At 36.4% G+C, this 27,069-nt stretch overlaps 1 protein-coding gene across 3 annotated transcripts in view; it reads left to right on the forward strand.

Annotated features, from left to right (window-relative positions):
* The window catches only part of LOC148653500 (proline-rich membrane anchor 1-like), an 82,130-nt gene extending 55,277 nt beyond the window's left edge, over positions 1 to 26,853 (forward strand). The window contains exons 4-6 of one of the 3 annotated variants that reach the window (XM_088648579.1): positions 12,504 to 12,616; positions 12,842 to 12,951; positions 23,911 to 26,853. In XM_088648579.1, the coding sequence (XP_088504705.1) occupies positions 12,504 to 12,616; positions 12,842 to 12,915 (187 nt within the window). In that variant the 3' untranslated portion in view covers positions 12,916 to 12,951; positions 23,911 to 26,853. Of the gene's footprint in view, positions 1 to 71; positions 2,567 to 12,503; positions 12,617 to 12,841; positions 12,952 to 23,910 lie in introns of those variants that run through there. The other 2 variants (XM_088648581.1, XM_088648580.1) reach the window with 2 other exon arrangements.
* The last annotated feature ends 216 nt before the right edge of the window (positions 26,854 to 27,069 follow it).

A 27,069-nucleotide genomic window follows, 5' to 3' on the forward strand; every position in this document is an offset into this window, starting at 1 on the left:
TGTTATAAATCATATTCTTTTTTTCAGTATGTTATTTAAGGAGGGATGATATCTTGGTGTTTTTGACACAGGCAAGATATCTGAAAGATGAAAGCAAGACCAAGAAGGAAAAGCTGAGGCAAGCACTGAGGCATCTCTGTCATCGTTGATAATTGGAGGCAACAGGAGATGCAATGTCTTCCCAGAGGCAGACAGGCAGGCAAGCAGATAAAATAAATAAATAAAGGGAATCAGGTCGTGTGATAGCTGGGAAGCAGAGGCCCTAGCAGAAATCAATAAGAGCTTGCAGTTGAGGGAAAATGCTCAGCTAAAGTTATTCCAACTCTGCTCACTGCATTCAATCAGTGCACATTACCTTTAAACTTTTGAATTTTCTGCTCATTAGTCATTAGGCATTAGGGAGCAATGTGTTAAAAGAAATCATTTTAAATAAGCTTCAGCACACATGAGAACACTGCAGAAGTTGATTATGAAATCACATTTTTTTTGTTCTATAATTAGTAATGAGATACTATATATAGCTCTTTGCAACTGGCAAACCCTCTAAGGGAACTAATGGCAATTTTTAATCGGTCTGTTTTGAAAGCTTTGTGTCGAAAACCAGTAACCATGGACATATGAATTTTACCTGGATATTTCTTATCTGTGTATTGTATATAATTTTATTGTACATAGCACTGTATTTGACTATACATGACAAAACTGTGCATAACACTCTTGAGAGCAACTGTTTTCTCTTATAAATACTGTATATACAGTACTTTTATAAAGGTAACGAAATTACATCTGCACCAATAAAATAATAAATCACAGAAAAATAATGATTCAAATAGATTGAACGTCAACTTAAAAAAATCTTAAGAAAGCTAATTTTCTCTCTTCAATGAAAAGTTTCCTTGATACAGTATGTGCACATATACAGAATTCAAATAAGATCTTCTTAAAGGTAAGGTACCTGTATTTCTAAAAGATTTTTATACTTCAACAGCATAGTTAAGGATCTATAGTTTGTATGTGTTACAACCACCGGTCTTCGGAGTATTTCTCGCAAACGAGCTAATCAGCTTAAGCGCATACCTATTAACTACAAGCGCCGCCGCACATGTTGACAATCACCCACAGCAGTTCCTCATCTCCTATCCAGTACACACCATATTTAAACCTTCTGTATGCACTGCTCTATGCTTGGTATAAGTTTCTTGTCTAGAGCTTCTACCTCGCGTTTTCTGCTGCCTTCTCTGATCATCTCTTTTGGATTTAGACCTCTCTGCTTGTTCTTTGACCACGACTTTGCCTTATGAATTGGATTGGATTTCTTTGAAGATTCCTTTGGATTCTGACCCGTTTCTCGTTCCTGGACCTCGACCCTGGCTTACAATTCGGCTTTGGATACCCCAACCTTGCTTATGCCTATTGTCTCGACCCTCTCTCAAACACTCTCTTTTCTCCACACAGGATCCTGATAGTTAGTCTTGGCTGCCCTAACAGTATGCCTGTAAAGAAGTGTGTCTGTCCTAAATGCTCCTGGACTTAATTTTCACTAAACTTTGGGTTGTTATGTATATTATTATTTATATCACTTTATCTGTCTGAGGATTATATTTTGTGACCAGAAATTAATCTGTCTCTGCTCTCATTTGCACTACCTCTATTTAAAATTCGAAAAAAATAGCAGTCATCTTCTGTAAGAATAACGGCTATCTAAATAATATATTTTCACAAATGATAAGGCTTGAGAGAGCCACAAAAGGCCTGGCATTTTTTGGTAAGGCAGCTATGATAACCTTATGTGACCCCTTTTCCGACAAGCCTCTTCAAGACACATTTGTACAGCTGGTTTGTGGATTTAAACAAAGCTAGGGAGTCAGCCTTGGTTGTGTCAGTAAGCTGCCGAGAATTTCTTTCTGAGTTAGAGGCTGTGCCTTTCTGAAACCTTATCTCACAAGATAAGTAACATTGGACCTGATCTGTACTGTACATGAATGGAACACCTCTAAGTAAAGGCAGATTGATGATGGATGTGATGTTGATGAATCACTGGTTGACACCTGGTGCAGAAACCTGGATCTGGTCCAGAAATTGTAAACCCAAGTTCCTTTATACAGGTGCTCTGATCCGAGTGTATTTCATTTCATGGTGCCCCATTCTGCTCAACCTACTGTAGATCTATTCCTCAATTCAATTAATAAAGAAATTTTGATCTGCTTGGCAGGGAGTGGTTGCTCTATGTTATTCTTAAAGGAATGTTTCATTATTGTGGCTTAACAGATTTTCAGATCATGCAGTCATCAAAGAAAATCCACATCACTAGACTTCTTGATTGAAAGAAAACAAAAAACATTGGTGCAGTCTTTTTAATTTTCTGTATGTTTTTTTTATTTTAAGTTCACTTTATTTTTAAAGATAATTTCTTGATACAATTGTAAATTTGTGACTGGTGGAATGTTAGATATAATAATGTAATGTAAGCCCAGGTTTTCTCTATTACAAATTAATCTGAAGCTTTAGCAACATGATATCAGATAAATTGTAATACTTTTAATCACAAATGACTAAAACTGAGAACTGCAGTTGTAATTAGCTTTAAAATATTCCTTATACGAGGGTTAATAAAACAAAATCCCTTTTGTTATCAGAATAACTTCTGCCGGTTTTAAAAAATTAGAAAATGCAGGTCTGCACACCAAAATGTGTTTACATACAAAATGAAGAAAATTGATGTTTTGTATTCAATCTTCTTTAACAGGAAATTATTGTTTTGCTCTAAAAGACTAAAAACAGAGAAAAGCTTAATGAATAACCCAGCTGCATCTAATTTACTGCTAATGAACATGTTCAGTGTAGCAAGGCTGATATATTTAATTCATAGCTTATCATGGGAGCCATTTTATCATTAAGTTCATTCTTTAATGGCTTTTATATGAACCTTTATTAAATTATATTATAATCACCGATGCTTAGAAACTAATTCTAGCTCCTGTGTTTTAACAAAATAACAAACAATTACAGAAAATTTACCACTGTACTTATGCTGCCTTGCAGTAATAATTTTTATTATACTGTATAATACCCTGCCTTGCACCCAATGCTTGCCAGAATAGGCTCCTGCTCGCCCATGACCCTGAATTGAAAGAAGCGGATAGAAAATAGATGGATTGATACTGTATAATACCAGATTGCTCTGCATCTGTCTTCTTACAAGGAATTTTACCTTATTTCAATTAAATCAGTACTATGTATTACTTTTTAGTGTGTACTGTACATATACTGTAGCTCCTTGTTCTTACTGCTTGGAACATGAATTCCTAACCAACTCCAGCTGTACCTCTGTTTTTCTTTTTACCTACGAATTTTAGGCACAGTTTATATCACTACTGTTTATTTGAGTGCATGGTCCAACTTCAGTGCAAAAATGTGTGTCTGCAGGTGTTCTTGGTCCCGCTGAAAGCTCATCATTAAGATGGTCATCAAGTGCTGAGCTGGAAATAAAGTCTGTACACAGCAGCCCTTTAGGTCTAGAGCTGTACCACACATACCTAAAGTTTACATCGTGGTATACAGTATATGGGATTCATGAGAGACCTGAGTGCCTTACTTATCAAAGTTGGAGTCTTGGAGTTGGAATTAATTTCCATAACATGAAATTCCATCCTCTTGTTACGTTTGGTACAATTAAATGTACCTCTGTCTTTAACTGGCTCGTTAAAAGCTTCTTTGCATGGTATTAGCTTGAAAAGAGTTGTAGAAAATGAACATATTTGTAGCTATAGAATGTGGTTTCTAAATATGTATTTAACCACGCTTGTTGTTTAAGAACTATGGGAATTAAAAATCTTTGTGATGGCAGGAGAATGTAGAGCAATTATTTGACAAGTGACTTGGCAAAATAGAATCCTGATGGCACTAAAAACCATTGTAAAAAAGGGTTGGCATTCTGACATGCAGGTACAACAGGTGTTTTTGCAGTATTTGTTGATGAAGATGTAGGGTGTCTATATGACCCCATAATTTCTTTGACACTTTTAAACAGGACACATTTTTAAAGCACTATACTTAATATATACGCTGGAAAAAAATTAAAAAGATATTTTTGTGTCCTGAGAATAATCAGACCAATTGTGCAGCTGCTTTTTTTCTGGGAGAGTCAAAACAAATTAGAGCAATATCTTGTAATTAAAAAACGATAGCCACTTTGAATTATGGCTTATTGGAAGTGTTGTGAACATGTGAAATGTTTGTGTAACATAAAATGACAACTTTGCAGTCATGCTGTAAATGATGTTTGAGTGGCATCATTCAATTTGGTAAAGATGTGAAACTTTTTTTGACATGGTAAGATCCATAGCCTGAATTTTAAACTCTGAAAATAAGACTCAAGCCAGAACAAAACACACATACAGACACAAATAAACGATGAATTATTGTTTATATTCCACAAAAGAGTATTTGACCACAGAAGAAATTAAGACTTTGTGGTAATTAACATTGGAACTTAGCACATTAAAGCTTGCAATCTATATGCTGCACACAGTCCCAATGAGAGACGCATACAGTATAATTGAGACTTTAGCTGCTGTCAAAGCTGGACCAGGATTAGGATTTGGTAAATCAATAACAAATGTGCAAAGGGTTGGACAGTTTAAAAACCTGACTATATACAGTCCCATAGAACCTCTGCTGTGGGTTTTCATAATAAAAATGCGACAACTTCCAGTGGATTATAAAACAATGGGTTACTATAATGCCTTGAAGCAAAATCAGCTCAGGGTGTTTTTCTGTGCTGGCATCTTAAGACTTTCTCTGCAAACTGCTTCCAGCCAGCTGTCATTCAGACAGGCAAAATGTCACTTATTCTCCTATTTAAGCACCTGATAAGTCAATGAAGATCTAAGGCTAACAGTACAGTATGTCAAGAAAACATTAACACATTGCACATTTTTCTACCTGTGTCTCTCCATCTGTCTTTTGTCTTAAAAAAATAGAAAATTATTTTCTATATAATTGCTTTTAGAAGATTTCAATAGCAACATCTTTTCTGCACAGTTTTACAGAAAAATGACAGTTTGGGAGAATCTTGATTGTGATCTTGAGTTTAAATATCTGTACAAATGGATGTACTGTACTGTATAGTACACATCATTATGAGGATTATAGAAGATAAATTCACTTTTACTGCATGATAACATGACCAGGGCTCAAATGTTTAATCGATTCATAATGGGAAGATTAAGGGAGATTTGTTCTACACTGAAAAGTAGCACTGCTGTAGGGGAATTAAACTAGGATCTATAGGTGTAGGCTGTTCAAATTTAAAAAACAAACCTGAGCTAAAAGCATTTTGCTATATGAAAACAAGAAAATGTAAGATCATTATATGATAAATGATTCCTGTGATTGTTTCTTGATATGGATTACAGCATTTCCTCTACTGTAGATCAAATACCTCATCCTCATTAGCTCAGAAGCATTGCAATAGCAATATAAAAGATTGTTCTCCTCAATGCTCAAGAGATACAGTAAGTGAACATCACAAAACCTGATCCCTAAACCTTGTTATTTTTCATCAGTAGAGTCCTACTTGAATCAAGATGCTCCATGGCTGTAAGATAAAAAAGATACAGACATTCTGTGAGCTGGATGTCTTGAAGACATTCAGTTATCAGAAATGATCACGTTTTTACTCCATTAGAAATATGAAGAGTCAAAGGTTACACAGGGCTTACTCTAGGATTTACTAAAAGGAGCCTTAGCCTTACAGTTTTTCCTTTGCCTGTTGTACTAAATGAGGGTCAAGCATTATCATGAAAGGGGTGATTTTCCTAGTTTCCTACTGTAAGGAAGGGTTTCATGTTTTTTTGTGCAGAGATCCTTATTATTAGTGGTGACTGGCTTTAAGGTAGAAAATTAAAAATATCAGTGCCAGAATAGTTTCCATGATCCATAATACTGGGGTTTTTATCATTAGTTTTGTTATTGTCTGGGAGAATGATCCTGATTTTGTTATAGCACAGCACTAATTCATTACAGATGTCAGATCTATCATGTGTGTTAATTAGTTGGCGCTCAAGAGACCCAATATGCATAAATCATTTTGTTTTTTAAGTATTCATGATGTTCTCAACATATTATATGCTGATCTGTAAATAGCACAAATTTGTGTGTCTACACAAAATGATCCAATCTGTTTACTCAATGCCTATAGCATTTACAGCTATACCTAACCTTTTAGGGTTTGGACCATACAGTAATTATGTCTGATTTGTCCCAATTTAAATGTCTTCTCCCACTCAGACAAACTGCTCTTTGCTATATATTATCCCCATAAAAGGTTTTCATTTTTATGAACATATACAACCCTATATTGCATAATGTCCATTCACAACTCAAACAGACATGGGCAATAGAGTTTTGACTGGGAAATGAGATGATAGGAAAGTCACAGATTAGATCTGAAAAGCTTTGACTGGATATTTCATTTCACATATAAATTTGAATTCTTTGTGATACTCCAATGCCCTTTGTGTACAGTAATTACAACCCCTGCAAGATGCTCATAGTGTTGCAGAAATACATTTATTTCTTAGCTCAAATTAGCGCTTCTTCATGGTCTTGTCAAATGACCTCGAGAGCAGATGGCAGAAAATCTATCACTCTGCCTTCAAACAAAATATGTTACAAAGCTTTACAGTGAAACTGCTTCACTCAAAATAAATGCAAAGCAAGGTTTGGAATGCATATTTTAGCTGATCTACACTGATTGAGGTGGAATTGTAGAAATTACTTCTTGGATATTTTCTTGATTTATGCTGTTTCACGCACTCTTGAATTTTAATTTTATGTATCAAAAGATGTACCAGCAAACATCAAAGAAAAAAGCATGTATATAAAATATTCATCCCGCAACATGACATATTTTGGAGCACACTGTCAAACCCATACACTATAATTGAAGCCAGATTTTTTAGGTGAGAATGATGCATATCTGAAAACTCATTGGTTTGCTCTGAAGATACTGTACATTTCTCAGGGATTGAGAAATGTTGTGAGACACAACATCTGACATACAAGTAGATGTCATTTATGACTGTACTTATTGAACTGTCTCTTTTTAAAATGCAGTGTTGTATACAGTACAGTATATGGTTGTTAATGTGTTATTTAATAATTGGATAATGTGTCTCATAACACTTTCTAGGAAAGACTAAGTAAAATAAGCATTGTAGACATGTACAGGAGATTTTACATGAATGAGTTAAGCACTATATAATAATGTTGCAATTAAATCAAATATACAGTACAATAAGTGTTTTGAAAAAAATAATTGTTGTAAGGTTAGTACTGTACTTTGTATGGACTGTGTTCCTCATTTTCATAGATTATTTTGGGGTGGCATTGACTTTTAAAGAACAATTAACAGCTGTTGTCTACACTGGATATCAGTTCAGCAAAATTATTAATCATCCTCTGGATTTTCTCCTGGGTATGAGTTTGGATCCGTTCTGTTGTATCCATCTGCAAGCTATAAAACTGTACTGTTTGTTGAAAAATATAACAACAGTTATAACTTGAAGGCCATTTTCCCCACTTTGGTAATTTGGTTGCAGGTATTTTTTCTGGTTCAATGAGGCTTTTTGAAGAGAAACAGTCATAGTTTTCTTACTGTGATTTAGTGGTTTGTTCCAAAAGCTCTCGTGTTATGTTGTTCATGAAAACAGCAACTCTTGTTTAATCCTGTGCACATTTGTGAAGCCAGAATTATTTTAAGTTGTTTTTTTTTTCAGGTAAAACAATCTAGGATTCTCTGCAAAGAATCCTGTGCTGCCACAAAATACATTTTGGTGAAACATACCAGGTCATTTTGCATGATGTGGAGCAGATGTTAATTTTTGATGATCATTTTACTGCATTTACGCTACACACTTAATTAGTGGCAATATAATTTATCAGCATGAAGACAGCCAGAGATTCTATGTGATACAGCTCCCTGCAGATCTTATATTGCGGATCAGATTTCCTTGCCAAGGGTTTTTCTTATTATTCTAATTTTTAACATTGCACTATTTGTTAATTTTATGGCATAGTACTGTAAATTACTAAATCAATCTTTATTTAAACACGGTGTATTATATAGTATTAGCAATGGAGAGTCACATGAGCTGGGCTCCAGTTATAATATATAAAATAAATAACAGATTTCCAGCCAAACAACACCAAAAAACATAATATTGGTCATGGGTGTTGAAATCCTTTCAGTCTGAAGTGTAGTGCGAATGGTATAGCGGGTCAACAGTTGCACGTCTGATCCTATCATGTTAGTAGTTCTGCTGTTTCTTTTATTTTAACATTACAGTGATCCTTTGCTGTTATGTTTTTCTTTGTTTATTGAATGTTCAATAATGATCTGTTCCAGAGACAGATTGTAAAGATCTGCAATCTGCAGATTGTAAAGATCTTTGGTGCATTTAAAAGGAAAAGGCGTGTGGACAGAGAAAGAGCTACAGTATGCCATTAAAGAGACTCAGCACACACAGGGTACCATTAATGTTAGTTAATTAAAAAGGAAAACATGGGGCTTCCAGGTCCCCACATGTGCAAAGCCCAGTGGCCCAGACATCAGGAGTGCAAATTCATTTCAATTTCTGATTATTACGTGGATAATCTAAGTTGTAAACAAAAATTGAGTTTTAAACAAAAGCAAAAGATCAGGTCAAATCCTAATCTTGCCCATTTCCGGTGTCCTACAGTATGCACAGTATAATGGTCTCAACATCATGTCTCAGTCGGGAGAGGGTGCCCCTGGGTCATTCATCATGAAGTGGGGGAGATCCTTTCATGTTTGTCCCTATGGTCAGGACACCTATTACAGCGAGGCGAGTTAGGCCAAGCAACCTTTCATATAATTTAATCTCTGTGTTTCATTAATTGAGATTTGACTAAACTACTGGCCAGGCAGAATTGGTGAGAATATGTAGTTTCACAGGTGACACCACTGAGAGGTGGACTTCTCTCCAATCAGAACTACCTCTGCTGTCAAGCACAGTGGAGCTTACAACTAATCCCAAATGATACTGCAGGCGGTGAACAGTATGTCTACAGGTCTCATTCTATTCCAAGCAGATACAAAAGCAAAGGCTGGATAGTTGGGTCTTGAAACAATTTCATGCTGAGTGGGTATATAATAAATGTGAATCCAATATATTTTTTAATTATTTGTTATTATTATATAATATGTAATTATTTATTAAAACCATCTAGATATGGGTGAGTCACATGCTTGTTCAACCTCTTAGATTATGTGAGCATAGGCCAGGATCCCTTTAATCTACTGTAAATTTCCACAGGCAGGTTAATGTCATAACATTAAGAATTACAGAGTCTCCTGCTGCCAAAAAACAGTGTCCTGTTCTATATTGGTTGTAGTACTGCCCTGCCTCTCCACCCTATCCCCCAGAAAAGGACTTTGTGTCAGATTGTTATTTATTGGCTATTTACTAAAACTGACTACTGTACAATAATTATAAAAAGACATTCACATACTGTACATACACAAAACACAAAGTGTCTATGTATACCTTGAATTCAAAATTACTTCTTCAGTGGTGTGTCATTTCTTACTAATCAAATCTTGTACTGTGAGGTGTAGTCTGAGCTAGTATACAGGGATGTTCAGTGAGGTTCTTGGGCTTTAGGAAATTAATATAATATAGATTCGTTCTGGTAACATTTGTTGAAGGCATAGTGTTCCTCGACTCTATTGGACCAGTCTGGAATGAATAAAAAAATAAAGAATAAAAAATGGGTATTGCTTTAATTGAATGTTATTTGTTTATTGCTAATGGTCTGGCACTAGTCAATAAGAGGTATTTTTAGACTTGGTGCAATATTTTTTCTTTCCTGTACCAATTTCCCCTCCCTGCAGGAGCAGACTAGTGCTGGCCCCCATGCCAGCAAGCTTTTCTGATTTGGCCTCACCTCAAGTGTTTAGCAGTCTGTTCCCCGGCTTTCCAATTCAGAGAGCCGAGCATCTGCTCAGGAAGGCAGTTGTCTGCAGTGAATTGCTCCTGCTATCCCCAGACCAGCCCTTAAAAAGACAGTGCCCAGCCCCAGATCTGGCATGCTATGCCCCTTCCACCATATGGTTCTGAGAGTTTCCAGTTGTGAGCCTTATCTTCGTGTGAAATTTCTCTTTGTTGCTACAAACTGATCCCAGCACTTTCCCCTATAATCATTACATATCTGTAGGCATTACAGGATAGGATAATTACAGGATAGAATACTGTACTAACAGTTCTACTGCTTTATGCCAATAACATCCAATCATTTTCTCATAAAAATCAGCTTGCAGTATAAATTTGAAAGGCAAAAAAAGTTAACACAAGGGAATTGATCAGCTGTTACAGAGGCTCCTCATTTAAGTTTCACATTATCTCTGTTTGATTGATATTCACCTTCTATATTGAATGTTAATCAGATTGCAGTATGTGTTGTAGTAAAACAGGAACTCAGTTACAACCTAGTGACGCTACTTAAAATTTCATGACTCGCTTAGAAATGACTGGAAACATCAGAAACAAAAACATTATCCCTAGATAAAATAAAATAGCTGAGTCTGTTTTCCATTTATTTTAAGCACACAAATATGTCAACGAAGGCATATTTTCGACAGCAAAAATATATGGATTTTTTTTTTATTTAAAGCCAATTTTGAGACTATTGCTTTTTCTAAACACGACAAAGTTAAAAAGACCCTTTTATTTTACTTGGATAATTTAAAAGAATTTTAGAATCTCATTGATTACATTCTCATTAGTTCTTGAATTATTGTTGTTCTCTATTATCCCAATATAACAAAAAAATTCTGCTAATACTTTAGCCTGTTTCATTAGTGAATAATTCTTCTCTTTTAAAAGTTAATGGGCACTGTGCTGTCAAATTTTTAGAACATGGATTATTTAATGTCTGAATGTTCTGGAAGAACTAAAAACAGATCTTAATTTCATTTTTTTTTAATTCAAGATTCAAATTCTGAAGAATAATTAACATATTTGATACAACTTGTCTTTTGGTGTAGAAAATCATAGCTGCTTTTCGGCGTTCTTAAAAGTTTCTTCTAGTTTAATGTTATGAAATGTCATGACATCAAACAACGTGTACATTAGACAATATTTTTTACTGTATTTCAGCTCTGAGTAAGTCCAGTCACATCAAGTGTTAATGCTATGCATTGAATTATAACAGTTATAGACATACAGTATCATATAGGTAGCTGTGTCAGCATGCGTAGGCTGCAAAGGAACAGTGGGCGGGTGTATTCCGTGCTGAAAAGAAAAGAAAGGAAAAGAAAAGAAAGGAAACACAACGTTTCGGCTGTGGAACCTTCTTCAGGTCTTCTTTCTTTTCTTTTCAACATGGAATAAACTCGCTACCTGTTCCTTTACAGTATCATATTATGTTTCGTGTGTCTCAATATGGTCTTACCAATCTGTTTTTTAGCAATAAATGCAAAATGAAATGCAAGGTCAAGCTAGGACCCTTGTCCATGCCTAGGCTCTTTGTGTGAGCCCCTGAGCCGTCCAGGCTTCATTCCTCAGCTGTTGCTGCCTGTCAGAGGCTCTGCTGAAGTAGTTCATCAAGCTGCACAGTGCTGACAGTGGGTGAAACTGGCACAGTGATTTTGTGCTGAAAAGCAATTTTTAGGCTCTGGGAGTTATATAAGCAAATTCCAAGATGGCCTTGGCCATTTTGTCAGCACAGAAAGCAAACTAAAAATACAATAATTATTAAATGATTCAGTAATTAATGTTTATTAATTGCTAAAGTTTCAATCTTTCGATTCTATTCCTAAGTCTTCATCACTTCAGACTTGATTAATGTCTAATTCTAAGGTATATGCTGTTTTTTTAAGTATTCTATTCTGATAATCACGTACAGTACCTAAGGATATTAATTGAGAAATAGCATTATATTTAAAGCAAAATGGAAAAATATTGATTTTGCACAGGGATGTTACATACTTTTTTTTTGACTGAGTTAGCTTGTGTCACAATTTCTGAACTAGTGCTTAAAACCAAGTACACACATAAGACTTTGTATTTTTTTATTTTTAGTAAATAAAACCCAGTGCACGGGGTGTATATCACATCATTTGTAAATTTTTGGGTGCTGTGAAATATAAGATCTAAAGAAGACTGTCATTCTTTCTTAATCAAACCCAAATAAAAAGAGCCATATAAAGAAAGATTTTTTTTTAATCAAGGAATCTATAAAAATGCTTTTATGTTGGAAAGTTTTCCATTACTGGATGATTTGGCATCTTTATTAGTCACTGGAGAAACAAACTGTCATTTGTGGAGCAAAAGCAGTGCCTTAAATTTTACCACAAAGCATTAACTTTCACATCATATTCAGTCAAGCATGAAGAAACCAGGTGGTTAAGACTGAAATCTGTTTTTCGGATGAGCTGTTCTAGAGCACAGCTGTTTTATGATTATTTTTCTCAGCAGGGATGAAGTACCGACAACTATGAGTTCACTGTCGTGTGGCAGGGACTTCAAGATATTAATTCACCTGGCATTTCCAAAAGACACAGGACTTCTGGATTGCAATTTTAAGTCAGGTGTATGCAGTTAACTATTACTTTTTTTGATTATTATAAGCCTAATATGTAATAGGGTTTGTAAAAATAAAAGAATAGATTTATAAAAGTTATTACACAATGAAGATAAACTGTTAACAGCCTATTGCAGGTCACATCTTTTTGCATGTTTGTTATACTTTTTATTCATTTTTTTCTTTCATTCCATTTGTTTTCACATTTTGTTTGTGTTAATGGCCCATGCAGATGGCAGAGACACTGAAAAAATCTGCTCTTCTAATATACCAGGAACCCATTGCCTGGAGGGGGAGAACCTATGAGCCTTGGACCCCCAGAGGTTTCATTTCTCCCACTGGGTGTGTGTGTTTTCCTCTCCTCTGTTCCCACATGGGCAACTGTTGCTGTACAATATGGTCAGCTGCTATATAATTCTGTAAAGCGCTCCATGAAAAACCTTTGCAAAGTGTGCTTAAGCAAGGTTTTGTATTAAGAAACATTGATTGATTCTTTACCCACTTTCCCACTGGATGCAGTCTTGGCTAAAAAATGAAAGTACTGAATACTCAGACAGCAAAGATTGGGAGTCCAGAGTAAAAGGTTAAAAAGGAAGATAATCACTCCCATTTAGTATAATAAGGTTTGTATAGTGGGTTTTCCAGAATCAAGCCAGCTGTATACATTACTATATAAGGATTCTTGAAAAAAAGGAATCCTTATGTGGTTTCTAAATTTAGAACAATGGGACTTCATCATGGAAGTGAATGATTACAATACATGCACACCACTTTCCAGAAAATCATGATTTCCCAGTACACTGACAGCCCCTTTTGAATGAAAGCTGCTGATCCCACCTTGCTCACTTGGCTAGGGAAACTATTTTATGTTTTTACCCAGATTATAGCTCAGCAACAGCCCAGAGATGACCCAGTAGAGATTTGCCTTGGTCCGTTGCAGTACTATTAAAAAGCAAAGTTAAGGATTTCATTGCTATTGCTCTTATTGTCTTTCTTTTTTCTTTCTCAGCAGTTGCTACGCTATGTACAGTATACTATAATCGTTCAAAATATAGTTTATTATTTGATTGAATGACATCAGATTTGATGTATGGTACCCAATATGGTAACACTTTATTTGAATGTTGCTGTATACTTCATAATCTCTTCATAAGTGCTACACAAAACATGTAGCATGGCATAATGTGAGCATTAGAGGTCATGACATTGATTTTAGCATGGCATCATACAGTGCACTATAAATGATGCTTAATGATTAATTGGAATTCATGTGGATTAAAGTCTCCCTCTAAACTTGCTAGCAGTTTATATTTCCTATGAAGAAAAAAAGTTAGCATGGTAAGTTATTTGAGAGCAGAGTGCTTTCATCACACTACAAAGGAATATTTAAATCTCCATAATGGGGAGTGATGATGTAGAAATATTTGAAAGCTAATCATTTTGAATAATTTATTATGGTTTCTGAAACTTGACTTTTTTACCAACTTACCATACTTTTGAAATAACTTATTGATATATTTTTTTATATACAGTGCCTTGCGAAAGTATTCGGCCCCCTTGAACTTTTCAACCTTTTGCCACATTTCAGGCTTCAAACATAAAGATATAAATTTTTTATTTTATGTGAAGAATCACCAACAAGTGGGACACAATTGTGAAGTGGAACGAAATCTATTGGATTTTTGAAACTTTTTTAACTAATAAAAAAATGAAAAGTGGGGCGTGCAAAATTATTCGGCCCCCTTGCGTTAATACTTTGTAGAGCCACCTTTTGCTGCGATTACAGCTGCAAGTCGCTTGGGGTATGTCTCTATCAGTTTTGCACATCGAGAGACTGAAATTCTTGCCCATTCTTCCTTGCAAAACAGCTCGAGCTCAGTGAGGTTGGATGGAGAGCGTTTGTGAACAGCAGTTTTCAGCTCTTTCCACAGATTCTCGATTGGATTCAGGTCTGGACTTTGACTTGGCCATTCAAACACCTGGATACGTTTATTTGTGAACCATTCCTTTGTAGATTTTGCTGTATGTTTGGGATCATTGTCTTGTTGGAAGATAAATCTCCGTCCCAGTTTCAGGTCTTTTGCAGACTCCAACAGGTTTTCATCCAGAATGGTCCTGTATTTGGCTGCATCCATCTTCCCCTCAATTTTAACCATCTTCCCTGTCCCTGCTGAAGAAAAGCAGGCCCAAACCATGATGCTGCCACCACCATGTTTGACAGTGGGGATGGTGTGTTGAGGGTGATGAGCTGTGTTGCTTTTACGCCAAACATATCGTTTTGCATTGTGGCCAAAAAGTTCGATTTTGGTTTCATCTGACCAGAGCACCTTCTTCCACATGTTTGGGGTGTCTCCCAGGTGGCTTGTGGCAAACTTTAGACGAGACTTTTTATGGATATCTTTGAGAAATGGCTTTCTTCTTGCCACTCTTCCATAAAGGCCAGATTTGTGCAGTGTAAGACTGATTGTTGTCCTATGGACAGACTCTCCCACCTCAGCTGTAGTTCTCTGCAGTTCATCCAGAGTGATCATGGGCCTCTTGGCTGCATCTCTGATCAGTCTTCTCCTTGTCTGAGCTGAAAGTTTAGAGGGACGGCCAGGTCTTGGTAGATTTGCAGTGGTCTGATACTCCTTCCATTTCAAGATGATCGCTTGCACAGTGCTCCTTGGGATGTTTGAAGCTTGGGAAATCTTTTTGTATCCAAATCCGGCTTTAAACTTCTCCACAACAGTATTACGGACCTGCCTGGTGTGTTCCTTGGTCTTCATGATGCTCTCTGCGCTTTCAACAGAACCTTGAGACTATCACAGAGCAGGTGCATTTATACAGAGACTTGATTACACACAGGTGGATTCTATTTATCACCATCAGTCATTTAGGACAACATTGGATCATTCAAAAATCCTCGCTGAACTTCTGGAGTGAGTTTGCTGCACTGAAAGTAAAGGGGCCGAATAATTTTGCACGCCCCACTTTTCATTTTTTTATTAGTTAAAAAAGTTTCAAAAATCCAATAGATTTCGTTCCACTTCACAATTGTGTCCCACTTGTTGGTGATTCTTCACATAAAATAAAAAATTTATATCTTTATGTTTGAAGCCTGAAATGTGGCAAAAGGTTGAAAAGTTCAAGGGGGCCGAATACTTTCGCAAGGCACTGTACATGAGTCATATATTTGACAGATCAAAGTCAAAGGGGACAAATGCAGTCTCTGGCATTTATGTCACTGAGCATCTTGTACAGTATGTGTCACGTCCACCAACAACTGTATTCTATCCTGCAAGCGACCTCTCGCTAATCAGGCCACAGCTACGGGTAATTCCAGCAAGCGTCAGGGCGCTGATCAATTATCTTACCACGACACCACACTAATGACCGCACCCTCCACCTCCCGGGATATTTAAACCCTCACTACCCTCAGGTCGGCGCTTGGTATTAGACTCTTTTCTAGGAGCTCCTACCTCGCCGTTCTTTGCTAAGAAATTCTCTTCCTGACTCTTGCCTTCGATATTGCCCTTTCGTCCCTCGGCTTCGACTTCAGTCCAGCATGTAGGATAAGTAGCCATCAATCTCCTCTCCCTTTTACCCTTTTCTCCGACCCTCCAAAACTCTCAGAATAATGCACAGGGTCCTTCCTCTCCATCGTGGGCACAGCATTCGTCACATTATGGTTTTGTGTTTAACCCATCGGTCAAAGGTTTTTCTTTTTCTTTTTGGTTTACTCCAGATTTGACATACTGTAATATCATAAATTTCTACTCATACAAATTTCTACAGATTTCTAAAAACATGTAAACCATGTCATGCCAGTTCTGCAGTAACTCCTATTATGAAGTGAATAGAACAGTTTCAAGATGAACTGGAGGAGCTGCTTGATTTTATCCTTGGCTCTTTACCTTTAGCCTTAGCATAGCTCTTTCAATGACAATCATGTTCTATGGGATGCAGTTAAAACAAAAAGTCATTTCACAGTGGCAAAATGAGCCAACCCATATAAAAGAATAGCCTACTTAATGCTTTGGCCTACAACAATGCTGGCACATCCCTCCAAAGAGATCCCCAAAACACTGACGCAGATTTTGTAGCAACACCTAGTGAAACAAAAACATCTGTCTGTGTCAAAACACAAAAGATACTCACAGCACTGTGTGTACCCAGAGATAATTTATGCATAGAAGAGCAAAAATTGAATTTGAACTCCTCACAAACTTCAGTTGAAATCAATCTGACTTTATCAGACATTTTGCATCTGATAAAATCATACAATCATACACACAGTTCCTGACAGTGCCTCCTTGTACACTGTTCTTTTATTGGATGCCAGGAAGACTTTAAACTGATTTCAATGAAAATATGTACGGTCTGATATGCATCACGTGGGTCCGGTTTCAGGATTCATTAATGTCATTCATTGTATACAGCAACCCATCAGCTATTAACATTTTTTTTGCTGGAAATAACATTATTTCAGATTTTGAAACAATGGGTTATTGACAGATTATTTTTATTTAACTAGAATCCACATTAGTTACAAAATTATGTTAGTAACATTTGCTTACAATCTTCACTATGCTATAATCAATATGAACTCTTAACAGGATAGAAAAGCCAACATTTATCACTGATTTCTTGCCCTATGTTTGGTTATGGTTATGGTTATGGTTATGGTTATGGTTTGGTTATGGTTATGTCTAACCACCACCTACAGAAGATTGTGCAGTCATATGCACTGTGTGTATTTAAATCTTACCCAGGAACATTCTCAAGATAAGAACATACCAGAGTGAGTCCGGTAGAATAACCCAGTACCTGATTAGTTTAGAGAACAGTGGTTAGTGCAGATATGGAGTGAAACCATGAGATGAAACAGATCAAGCAGACTTCCATAAAAGGGGAACACTGATAAGAGCATAGAGAGGCTCTGTCCACAAAAATGAATGACAGAGCACTTAAAATGTGGAAAATTAAGGCAACATGCTCTCAGGGTTGCAGCTATAGTGTTGATTTTGATAGCATTCTTACAGGCATCTTTGTTTTTGTATCTATTGTCAGTAATATGCCACATTGGTTATTAAAAGATCGCAGTCCTTGCTTCCTTAAGTCACATGTGGGACATCCTGCTATGCTGTATACTGTATATCTCTGCCATGAGAATACCCATCTGTTTTGCCACACAATGTCAAAATGGTAAAGGTTCACCCATCCTTAGAATTCCAAAGTTTCAGAAACTTTTTACCAATGTTTTTTTTTTATAAGCAGTAATGATACATGCAGTTCAAGACGTGAAGAATTTGGCTTAGGAATGCTCTCACGCTGTCCACTACAGTAATTAATTTAGTGTTGTGCCAGGCTGCCTATCCTAATCTGGTCACAGGGCAGGCTGGGAAGGATGCCAGTTTGTTAAAAAAAAGTGCTTAAAATTGTCTGGGACTTTAACATTTTATAAATAGTTCTAAAATTAGCAATTGTCTAGACTCTGCTGTGCTTACCTTTTCGATGTAGCCTATTTATATTCACTTGAATATGTACTCATCCTCTTCATCCTTATCCACTTTCCCAGTGTCATCCTCTACTTCAAGACCCTTGTAATAGTAACCATACACTGTTAGTGCAGTTGTACAACTGGTGCTTTTTGAACATTCCATTTGCTTCCAAAAGTTATATCTAGGACTCTATGATATCCTGAGCAAACTTAAACATTTTCCACCTTAGAGGTATTTTGGACATCCAAAATGTGTGGAAATGAATCCATTAAATGAATCCATTCAAATTCATTTCCACAAAGTTGAGATCTCTACATTGCAGGAAAAGTTCAAATTTGGGGATGGGGAGCAAGAAGAGTTGTTGATTTTGCCTTTGGTCCCTACAAGAATACAGTCCCATCCTTTACGTTCCTGAAAGCAAATATTGAGATGAATAAGTGCATAAAAACAAATAACACAATAACAAAAAAAATTCAGTGTAGTTCACAAAAAAGCACATTTCACGATCCATGTCATGTTCTTCACTGCAGGGAATTTGTTAGGGCCCTAAGGACTATACAGGACTGCATCTTCTGGGGCACTACAGTGCTGCACTTCATATACATGGATAATTTTTAACAGACGTTGGAACTGAAGGACTGTGGCACACCCTCGTCTCATGACCTCTGATGAGGTCTCTCAGTATCTCATTTATTATTCATTATTCTCTTCTTTTTTCATCTGCATCCTGGAAAATATTAAAAGGACGTTTTATTTTGCATTTTTATTTCCATTGTTATTGTCATTTCCATTGTTAATTTCTGTATTGGTTATTTGTGTCTTACCTGCTGTGGATCCACAGTGTCATTTATTTTCATGTACAGTATTTACAGAAACTGATACAGATCTGGTTGAAATGAATGCTTACCTGTCCAACAGGCTTACAGTATTTAGTCTGGCATTCAATGTCTTGGAGTTAATCTTTGTGGGGGGGTCGGTAATCTGGTTTGTGTGTTGTTTCACATCTGAATTTGAAGTAAGAGAGTATTTTTAAGATTTAGTGGCAAGTGTCTTCTGTGTGGGGTTTGTGTTCACTTGCTTTATTTTGTGTACTATGTTGTTTTTTCCACACCCATGTATATTCTGGTTAATTGTTATCACTCAATTGTTTGCCCTCCAATGAACCGATGTCTCAACCAGAGTATAATCCTATCTAATTTTTATCCACTTTGTTTTTTCTGTGGTTCTGGGGTACCCCTACCAGGAATAAGTGGCTTTTTGTTAATGGATGGATAATTAGCATCTCCACACACTAAATGTACAATGCCTTTCCAATGATGCCCTATTTTGTTGAATTATAAATGTATACACTATTTTTCACTTAGGTGCGCAAAATGTTTACTTTTGACTAGTCAAAAATGGGGGCCTCTGTCTGTGTGCTGTCATTGTGGTTCGCATGATTTTAGAATAAAAACACTTGTCTGCACCACGTCTCTTAGGTCAGGTGAATTTTTAGCAGAATTATTGTACCAGCCAGACACTGCTTGGGATGGTCATTCCTCCAAACAGAGCAGCTGAACAAGAGAACAATGGTTAGGAACAGTTTAATGACACAAACTTTGAAAGGGTTACAGTGTTAAATGGCTCAGAAGGGAGTAAGTGTCCATGAATCAACATCCAAATGGTGTTTGGAGTTTGCAACAAAGCATTTAAGTGATACTCCAACATGTGGCAAAATCCTTTGTAGCATCAAATAAAACATATTTGGCCATTTTTGTTTTAATGCAAAGGATTACATCTGAACAAACCATTAATATCATCCCTACAGCTACAGTCAAGCACAGTGGTGGCAGCTTAAGAAGAATTCTATAGTTGTGTTAAACAACTCAAATGAATGTGGTGGGAGTCAATATGTTTTGCTATTTGTAGGATGGACCAACTTCACAGATCTCCTATATTACCATCACTAGTATTTCCTTCTCCTCACCTCCTTGTAAATCATCTTAAGGACAGAGAGTATTAGCTCTTCCTCTTATATATACTTTATGAGGCACCTTTCTACCTTTGCTCTGGTTTCCCATTTCCTTTATTTTACTGTTGATAATATAGCGATGTTTAATTACCCTGACTCTCAAGGTATTAGACAAGCTGAAGTAATGTGGACTGAACAGCACTGTGTTTTTGCAATACAATAAACTTGTATGTAGTCTATTTGAGTGTTTTTAAGTTCACCTTGCTTTATACAGTATATAATAGTTTTAATACTGTAAAAAATTCAAAACATTAAAATATCCTTTGATATGATTATCTGTTGTTTTTGAAAATCTAGTTCACCCTCCCTCACTAGGACATGGATACTCAATGATCTACTGTATCATCAAAACCAGGGTTATTAAACCAAATTACAACAAAAGAGTATTGTTTGCTTTAAATTGTTTTTTTTTAATGTGTGCATATTATGTAACAACAGTTCTTCATCATTATGCTTTTAAAGTACTTTAAGGTCAAATGACATCAGCATATTCTGGTGTAACTGAGCTATAATAAATATGGTTCAAGTCCAGTCTCTTCATTTGATTTAAGGACCCTGAGTGTTATGGCAGTTCAAGCTGCCTTCCCCAGGGAAATCAGGGGAGTCAAGATAGCATCCAAATTTAAATCACACATGGAGACATTTTTATTAGGCAATCCTCTAACTCTGGCTAGAGCTGGCTGTTCCTATTGACAGATGGCATCACTGTAAAGGCAGTCTTATTTGGCTCTGCCTGAATGGTTTTACAGTGAAGGCACACCATTGTTATTAACCACTTCTCAACACCACCGTGATCCAAGAGAAGGACAAGGACATCGTCTGTAGATAGAAATGTTAAATATATAGAAGACCAGCTTACTTCTAATAATCATCTATCATATACTGTACACCAAGCTCCTTCCATAGCAAATCATCCAGTGTTAATTTAACTTAGTGTTAAAAGTAATTATCTGCAATTTATTTAAAAAATGTTAATGTGCTGTGGAGTTTGGTAGAACATAATCAATTTTATAATTTATTAAGCCCTACCTATCAGGTTTTCTACATGGCGTTGGTTGCTTGAGAAGAAAATTACCATGAGTGGTGCTTTTAATTGAACGATTCATCAGCTCAAGCCACTGGTTTCCTTTTTCTCCATTGATCTCAAATTCTACTGACCTTTTAATTTTTAGAGTTACTGAAAGGACGCATCATTAGGCTTAGATTAACAAGCCTGATAAAAAGGTGATTTTTACTCAACAGGTTGCAGAACTTGTCTTTCCCGAACCATCCATTTCCCTTAATAATAGGCTTCTGCCAATTCTAATTAAAGTGGAACTTTCCCCAGAGGAAACTAGCTGCATACTGAGGACATAGCCTTTGAAAAGGTCAGAGATTTATCTTTATCTTGTTCAATTTTTAGAAGGTACCTGTAGCTAATGCAAAGGGTGTAACCTCAAATGTTTCTAAAGCATCAATAAAGAGACTTATCAGCTCTGTTCATCTGTAGCACATACCCTGGCCAAGATGTTAGGAATTCCTACTGAATAATTGTTCATCATTTGTAAGCAACAAGAACAGCTTGAACAGGACACTGAGATGTACAGTGTATAACAAGTTTCTTAATTTTTTGCTGCCCTCTTTGTTTTTCTAGTAGGATCCACATAACCTGCATTCTTGACAAGACTATGATGACCAGGAGTGCACTGCATGTCCCGCATTGTTCTACACTGCCACTTTTTTTCAGAAATGATACACATACAATATGATATATATCTAGATTATAGTATAGATAGGAAACTAGTGAAGTTTGCAGACAGTACCAAAATGGGAAGATGAAATTCTAAACAATTTAGATAAGATTCAAGACTGGGCAAACACCTGACAGATGCAATTAAATGTAGACAGCTGCAGCATATTATATAAACTATAGGTACAAAATGAAACACACCAAGCTTAAAAAAGGCTAATGTATTTTACACAATGTAGAGAGGCAAAAAACAATTTGTCAAGATATTTAAATGTTATACTTTTAACTATCAATGAATGTAAAAAGACATTTTTTAACTGCAGTCAAAGAGCAGCCAGAACTTTGAAGAATTTGCTAGTGTTGCTTTTGCCATTGTTTTGTTCTCTTGGAAGATTTGTGAGAATCCACATTTTATCTGTGTTTCAGCCAATTTTAATTAAAATTATTATTTTTTTGTTTCTTTTTGACTTCGCTCCTGCTTTACCACTGCACTGGAACACTGTGCTGAGGACATCCTGACAGAAGAAGAGATTATTAAATAAAGTGATTAAATACGATGTTGTTTTGCACTCTGCTGCATTTCCCCACCTTCTGCTAAAAGCAAGTCACATTGTGATGCTGAGAATTATATCCTAGTATATGAAAAAGAAAGATTTCATGAATGTACAGTAGTATAATGGTATATTTTTTTATATATTTTTTCCATTTTCCTGCTGAGAGTGAAAGAGATAAACTGATGAACAGTTTACATAAGCAATTCAGACAGTGCTGTAACTCTTTTTGAAGTGCAGTCTCCCTGTACATATCTCCATTGGTTTTTCGGAGTTTTAATTGCTTCAGAAGTTATTTAGAGCTTTGTCTTCCAGGGGTCAAATATCTTGAGTCACTAATCAAATAGAAGTCAGGGCCTCATGGTTTCATGGTTTCCAGGGCTTTCTGGTTGAAGAGTACATTGTTATATTAAATCTCTCAACCATTACATTTCCAGAAACTAATTTCACAATGAATATGATTCAACTTTATGTTCTGTTTCAGTGTTCATACCAAATTGAAAGTTGCCATGTTCTTTCATTAATTTATGGCTTTCATTGAATTTGTAAAGAAATAGGAATAAAAAAAATAATTGTCTGTTTGTGCTACTGAGTTTGTGGAAGTAACAGGGTTTTTCTAACCCCTCTTAAAATGAGGCAATAAAATCTGAGTCTGAATAATGTGAAATTTAAGATATCAGTTCAATTAATTATTTGGGGTGTGAACAAAAAGCGTTTGAATGGCAAGACAGACAAGATGGCTATAACATGCAGCACATTTTCTTGCACACGAACGTCTCTCTATGAAGCTTACAAGTTCCTAGGGAACGTTGATATTCCCTATTGGAATAGAGAATCTTTTTTTTTACCCTACAGGTGGTTCTCTAAATGTCTCTAAAGTAAAACTTTCAAATCAGAAAGCATGAGAGGAAATAACTTCTTCTTGTTAAAGACATACTGTATGTAAGATGCTAAAGAGTACTGGAGTTTATTCTTGTAGGTTTCCTGATTGTCAGTTCTTTCTTATTATGCAGTATGTGTACTATATCTGTCTCTTACAGGGCATCTGTGATAAAAGGTGCTTTGAGAAATAACATACTGTACTGTATAAGCTTCTTTGGGATGCCCTTAGGCTCGTATTTGATTCACACATGGGAGCTTTTTGCCGACAGTATTTCATTTCCAGCAGCTGTGTGTGCAATATGATTGCTTGAGCAGTCAGCTAGACAGCATGCGGAGGGAAACCAAGGGCAAGAGGAGTCTCAAAAATGTAATGGAAAAGGTTGCTTTAATACTGTATGTGACACCAGTGACCTCTTACCCACGTTCAGTATACAGTATACACTTACCCAAGCACAACATAATATACAGTATGTGATTTAAATAGAGGAGAAATTAGTTTACATAAAAAAACGACACCAATTAAAATGTAAGTCTGAAACTGCTTATTGTCTCCAAATGGTGTTTTTTTTTTTTTGCATCTAGAATATAAATATTGACAACTGCAAGTTGGCTGTATGATTAAATCAATTTCCCATTTCATTTCAGGAAACCGCTTAGAAAGGAGGAGAATGGAACAAGCCGGGGGGAATATGCAATGAGTTCCCGCAACAATAAGGCCCTGGATGCCAACAATGCCGTGGTGTAGCACTGTGAGATGAAGAAGAACGATAACTCAGTAAACACTCTCCTCCAACTTTCACTCCTTTCCAACTACCAGTGGTGGGGGGGGGAGGCTGAACTTTGAATGCACGTGAAGATCGTGCTTAACGCACATTGGCTTTGCTAGGAAATGGAAGAGTTTAAACCGCTGGAAAGAGAGTGCTTTGGGGCTCAGGGCATTCTTTACATATAGTGCAGACATCAGATATTCAGAGCAGGAAGGCATCTCATCTGTGAAGCCTTGGTGACTGTCGGAGGATGAGCTTGTCAGTCCCCGTGACTGCAATAAGAGACGTGCAGAAAAGTTTTTTTTCCGAAAACAAAAATACAATAACAAGCATGCAGTCTTCGTTGAATGCAACAACTTTTTAGATTCCTCTGCCTTTTTTTCTCATTTTCATTTCTTTTGAGGCTTCATTGACTCAGTAATGTTATTTGGCATGAGTGACAGGAGAGATGGCAGCCCAGTGTAGCGTCATTTCAAGGGGTATGCCTCTTTCCCTGCCCTACGAATCATTGTAGTGATTTGAAGAGAGGTTGATGGTGGCCTCTGGAATTCCGCATACCAAAAAAAGAAACACATTTCCCAGATGTAAGGAATGGATTGCTTGTGTCCCCTGACTATGCAATTTGAAATGGCCGAAGGATGCTTTCGGTTACCAAAGGTGTAGTGAAAGGGAACTACACAGTGCTGTAAGTGCAGACGTGTCTAAAAGGTGCTGTTTTATGTTTTACCACTCATTTTATTTCACATTGAATTCAGCTCTATACCCATAATCCAAGCAGCTCACACCTGACTTGAGACTGTTCACTTTTATCCTGGGCCACCTTGAAAACTAGGTTAAAATACATGACTATGTTATCGTTGGTTTTTTAAGGATAATCTGCTATCTCTACTTTTTAGAATTGGACTCTTTTTTGTGTGAGTGACATTTTTTGGTCAGCTCGTCTTGTTGTAAATTTGTATATAATTAAATTTCATTTAAGTCATTTGCTGAGACATCAAATCCAATGTCAATTTATTGCAGGTACCCTATACAAGCATTTCTGATACAGACAGATTGGTTCCATGAAAAGAAATGAAAATTAATGACTGGTCCATGACATTTAGCACCTCCTCAATAACATAATATTTCACTGGTACTTTCGTTTGATACAAATTAATTTGTGTGTGTGTGTGTGTCAAGAGTTAAAGATTAAGCTAATTAACAAAATAATAGCCGACCTCACCTCTTGCTGTCACAACTGATACACCAATCTCTTTTTGCAAATGGCTGAAAAAAATGCTCCTGTCATATAAAGTAAGGAGTTTTAACAGAGGCAGGACCTGATGCAGTCAGACATGCCGGAGCCGTGGTATTTGCTGTATACCATGGGCAGAGAAATACTGTGAGGTAATTGGTTCTACTGTTTTTGAAGGATACTCATTTTAATATAGCAGGGCCCTGTCGACGGATTTAAATCTAATGCAAGCAGAAGTTGCAGTTCAATTCAGTAGAAAGGAAATAATCTCATAATTCCATTGAAGCCTCTGTCAAACATAAGTAATGTGTAAAAATGAAGCATTTGATTCCTATCTTTTTATCAAAAGACACATGAAATGAACACATCCTAGTATCTCTTTCATGGTAAGCCCTAAGTGTGTAATAAGACAATCTTTATTTAATTAGGTTAGGTTTAATATAAATAATTAGTCCAGCTCCTACATGAAACTGACATTACTTTGACATTCTAAGTAATGTTTCACATTTTGCCTAGCTCATCCACGTTACGTGATGCTGTTTTTCTAATCTCCAATTAATACAGTAGGTGTTTCTACTCGCAAATATTGTTAGAACTAGTGTGCCACTTGTTATTTTGCTTGCATCCAGCAGGCACCACTAATAGGTCATTCAGAAGCAGTTAGAGGGAAACCCACAACCTTATTAGCATTTTGCAATCTGAGCTCCAGGGGGGCTCTTGACACAAAATATTGCTTCTTGACAAAATGAGAGTGGAGCTTAAGGGAGCCAACGAGGCAGTGGAATATGAAGTAGGAAGTCCTCTGTCAAGTTCTTAACATGATTACTTGCTAATCCTTTTTCTTTCCAAGTGAAATTGCCCCTCCTGGTACAGATGGAGAAGCTTTGCAAATCCTGCTGAAGAAACCTGTGTTGTTAACGTGGTGCTTTGCATGAGAAGAGAGGATTAGGACCGTGCTGGAACAAGTCCCTACCTACTACTGGAAAAAAAAAACTCTTTGAGTTAAAAAACAAAATGAGGAGGAGATTATACAGCCTTTTATTTAGGCTTTTCTCTAACTGTTCAAAGATGGATTCCTTTACAATGGCTTCTTGACTACAGTTAGAAGTGGTGCATTGAAACCTTGACATTGTTTTAGGAAAATCTCACTTTTGAACAACACATTGGAGAAACCACATGACCGCATGGTCCTTTTCCAGATTTTAGCTTGTAAATTAAAGTATTAAATTTTTCTTTGGTCTTGGTTGACATCGAGAAAGCTTCTCCATCATTACTGTAGGTAAGAAAACATTAGGAAAGCTTATTCCTGTTTAATAGTAAGAGAAAAAGAAATTAATGAAATTAGATGTGAATATGAAAATCAATGTCTAAAGACATTTTGCCAAATTAAAAAGTGTTGCAGGAAAAAATATAAATTAACTATTTATCGGAAATGCAGGAATCCAGCAGCAGAGATTCTGTTGTGTCATTGGTATACAATTCAGATATTCAAGAGGCCCCATGTACAGGAGAAAAGATTAATGCTCCTCTTCTTCTTTGCTGTAATCCCTAGATTCACTGAAATGTAAAATAAATTTGTAATTATTTTATCTGTGCAAAGATGGATTCCTTTACAGTGATGTCTCATCTTAACTCTGAAATCGTATGTCTTTTCTCTCCACTACTCATTATAGAAATAACTACTACTTGTCACAATCGCAAACCCCTCCCCTTAAGGGCGCTCCAGCCCTTCCTTGTTCTGCCTCATTCCCCGCACCTGTTCCTTATTCCAGCCCCTTTTCAGTTCCCCCTTAAAAGCCAGAC

This window comes from Lepisosteus platostomus, chromosome 10 (assembly GCF_059453375.1).
Source record: "Lepisosteus platostomus isolate fLepPlt1 chromosome 10, fLepPlt1.hap1, whole genome shotgun sequence".
NCBI lineage: Eukaryota > Metazoa > Chordata > Actinopteri > Semionotiformes > Lepisosteidae > Lepisosteus > Lepisosteus platostomus.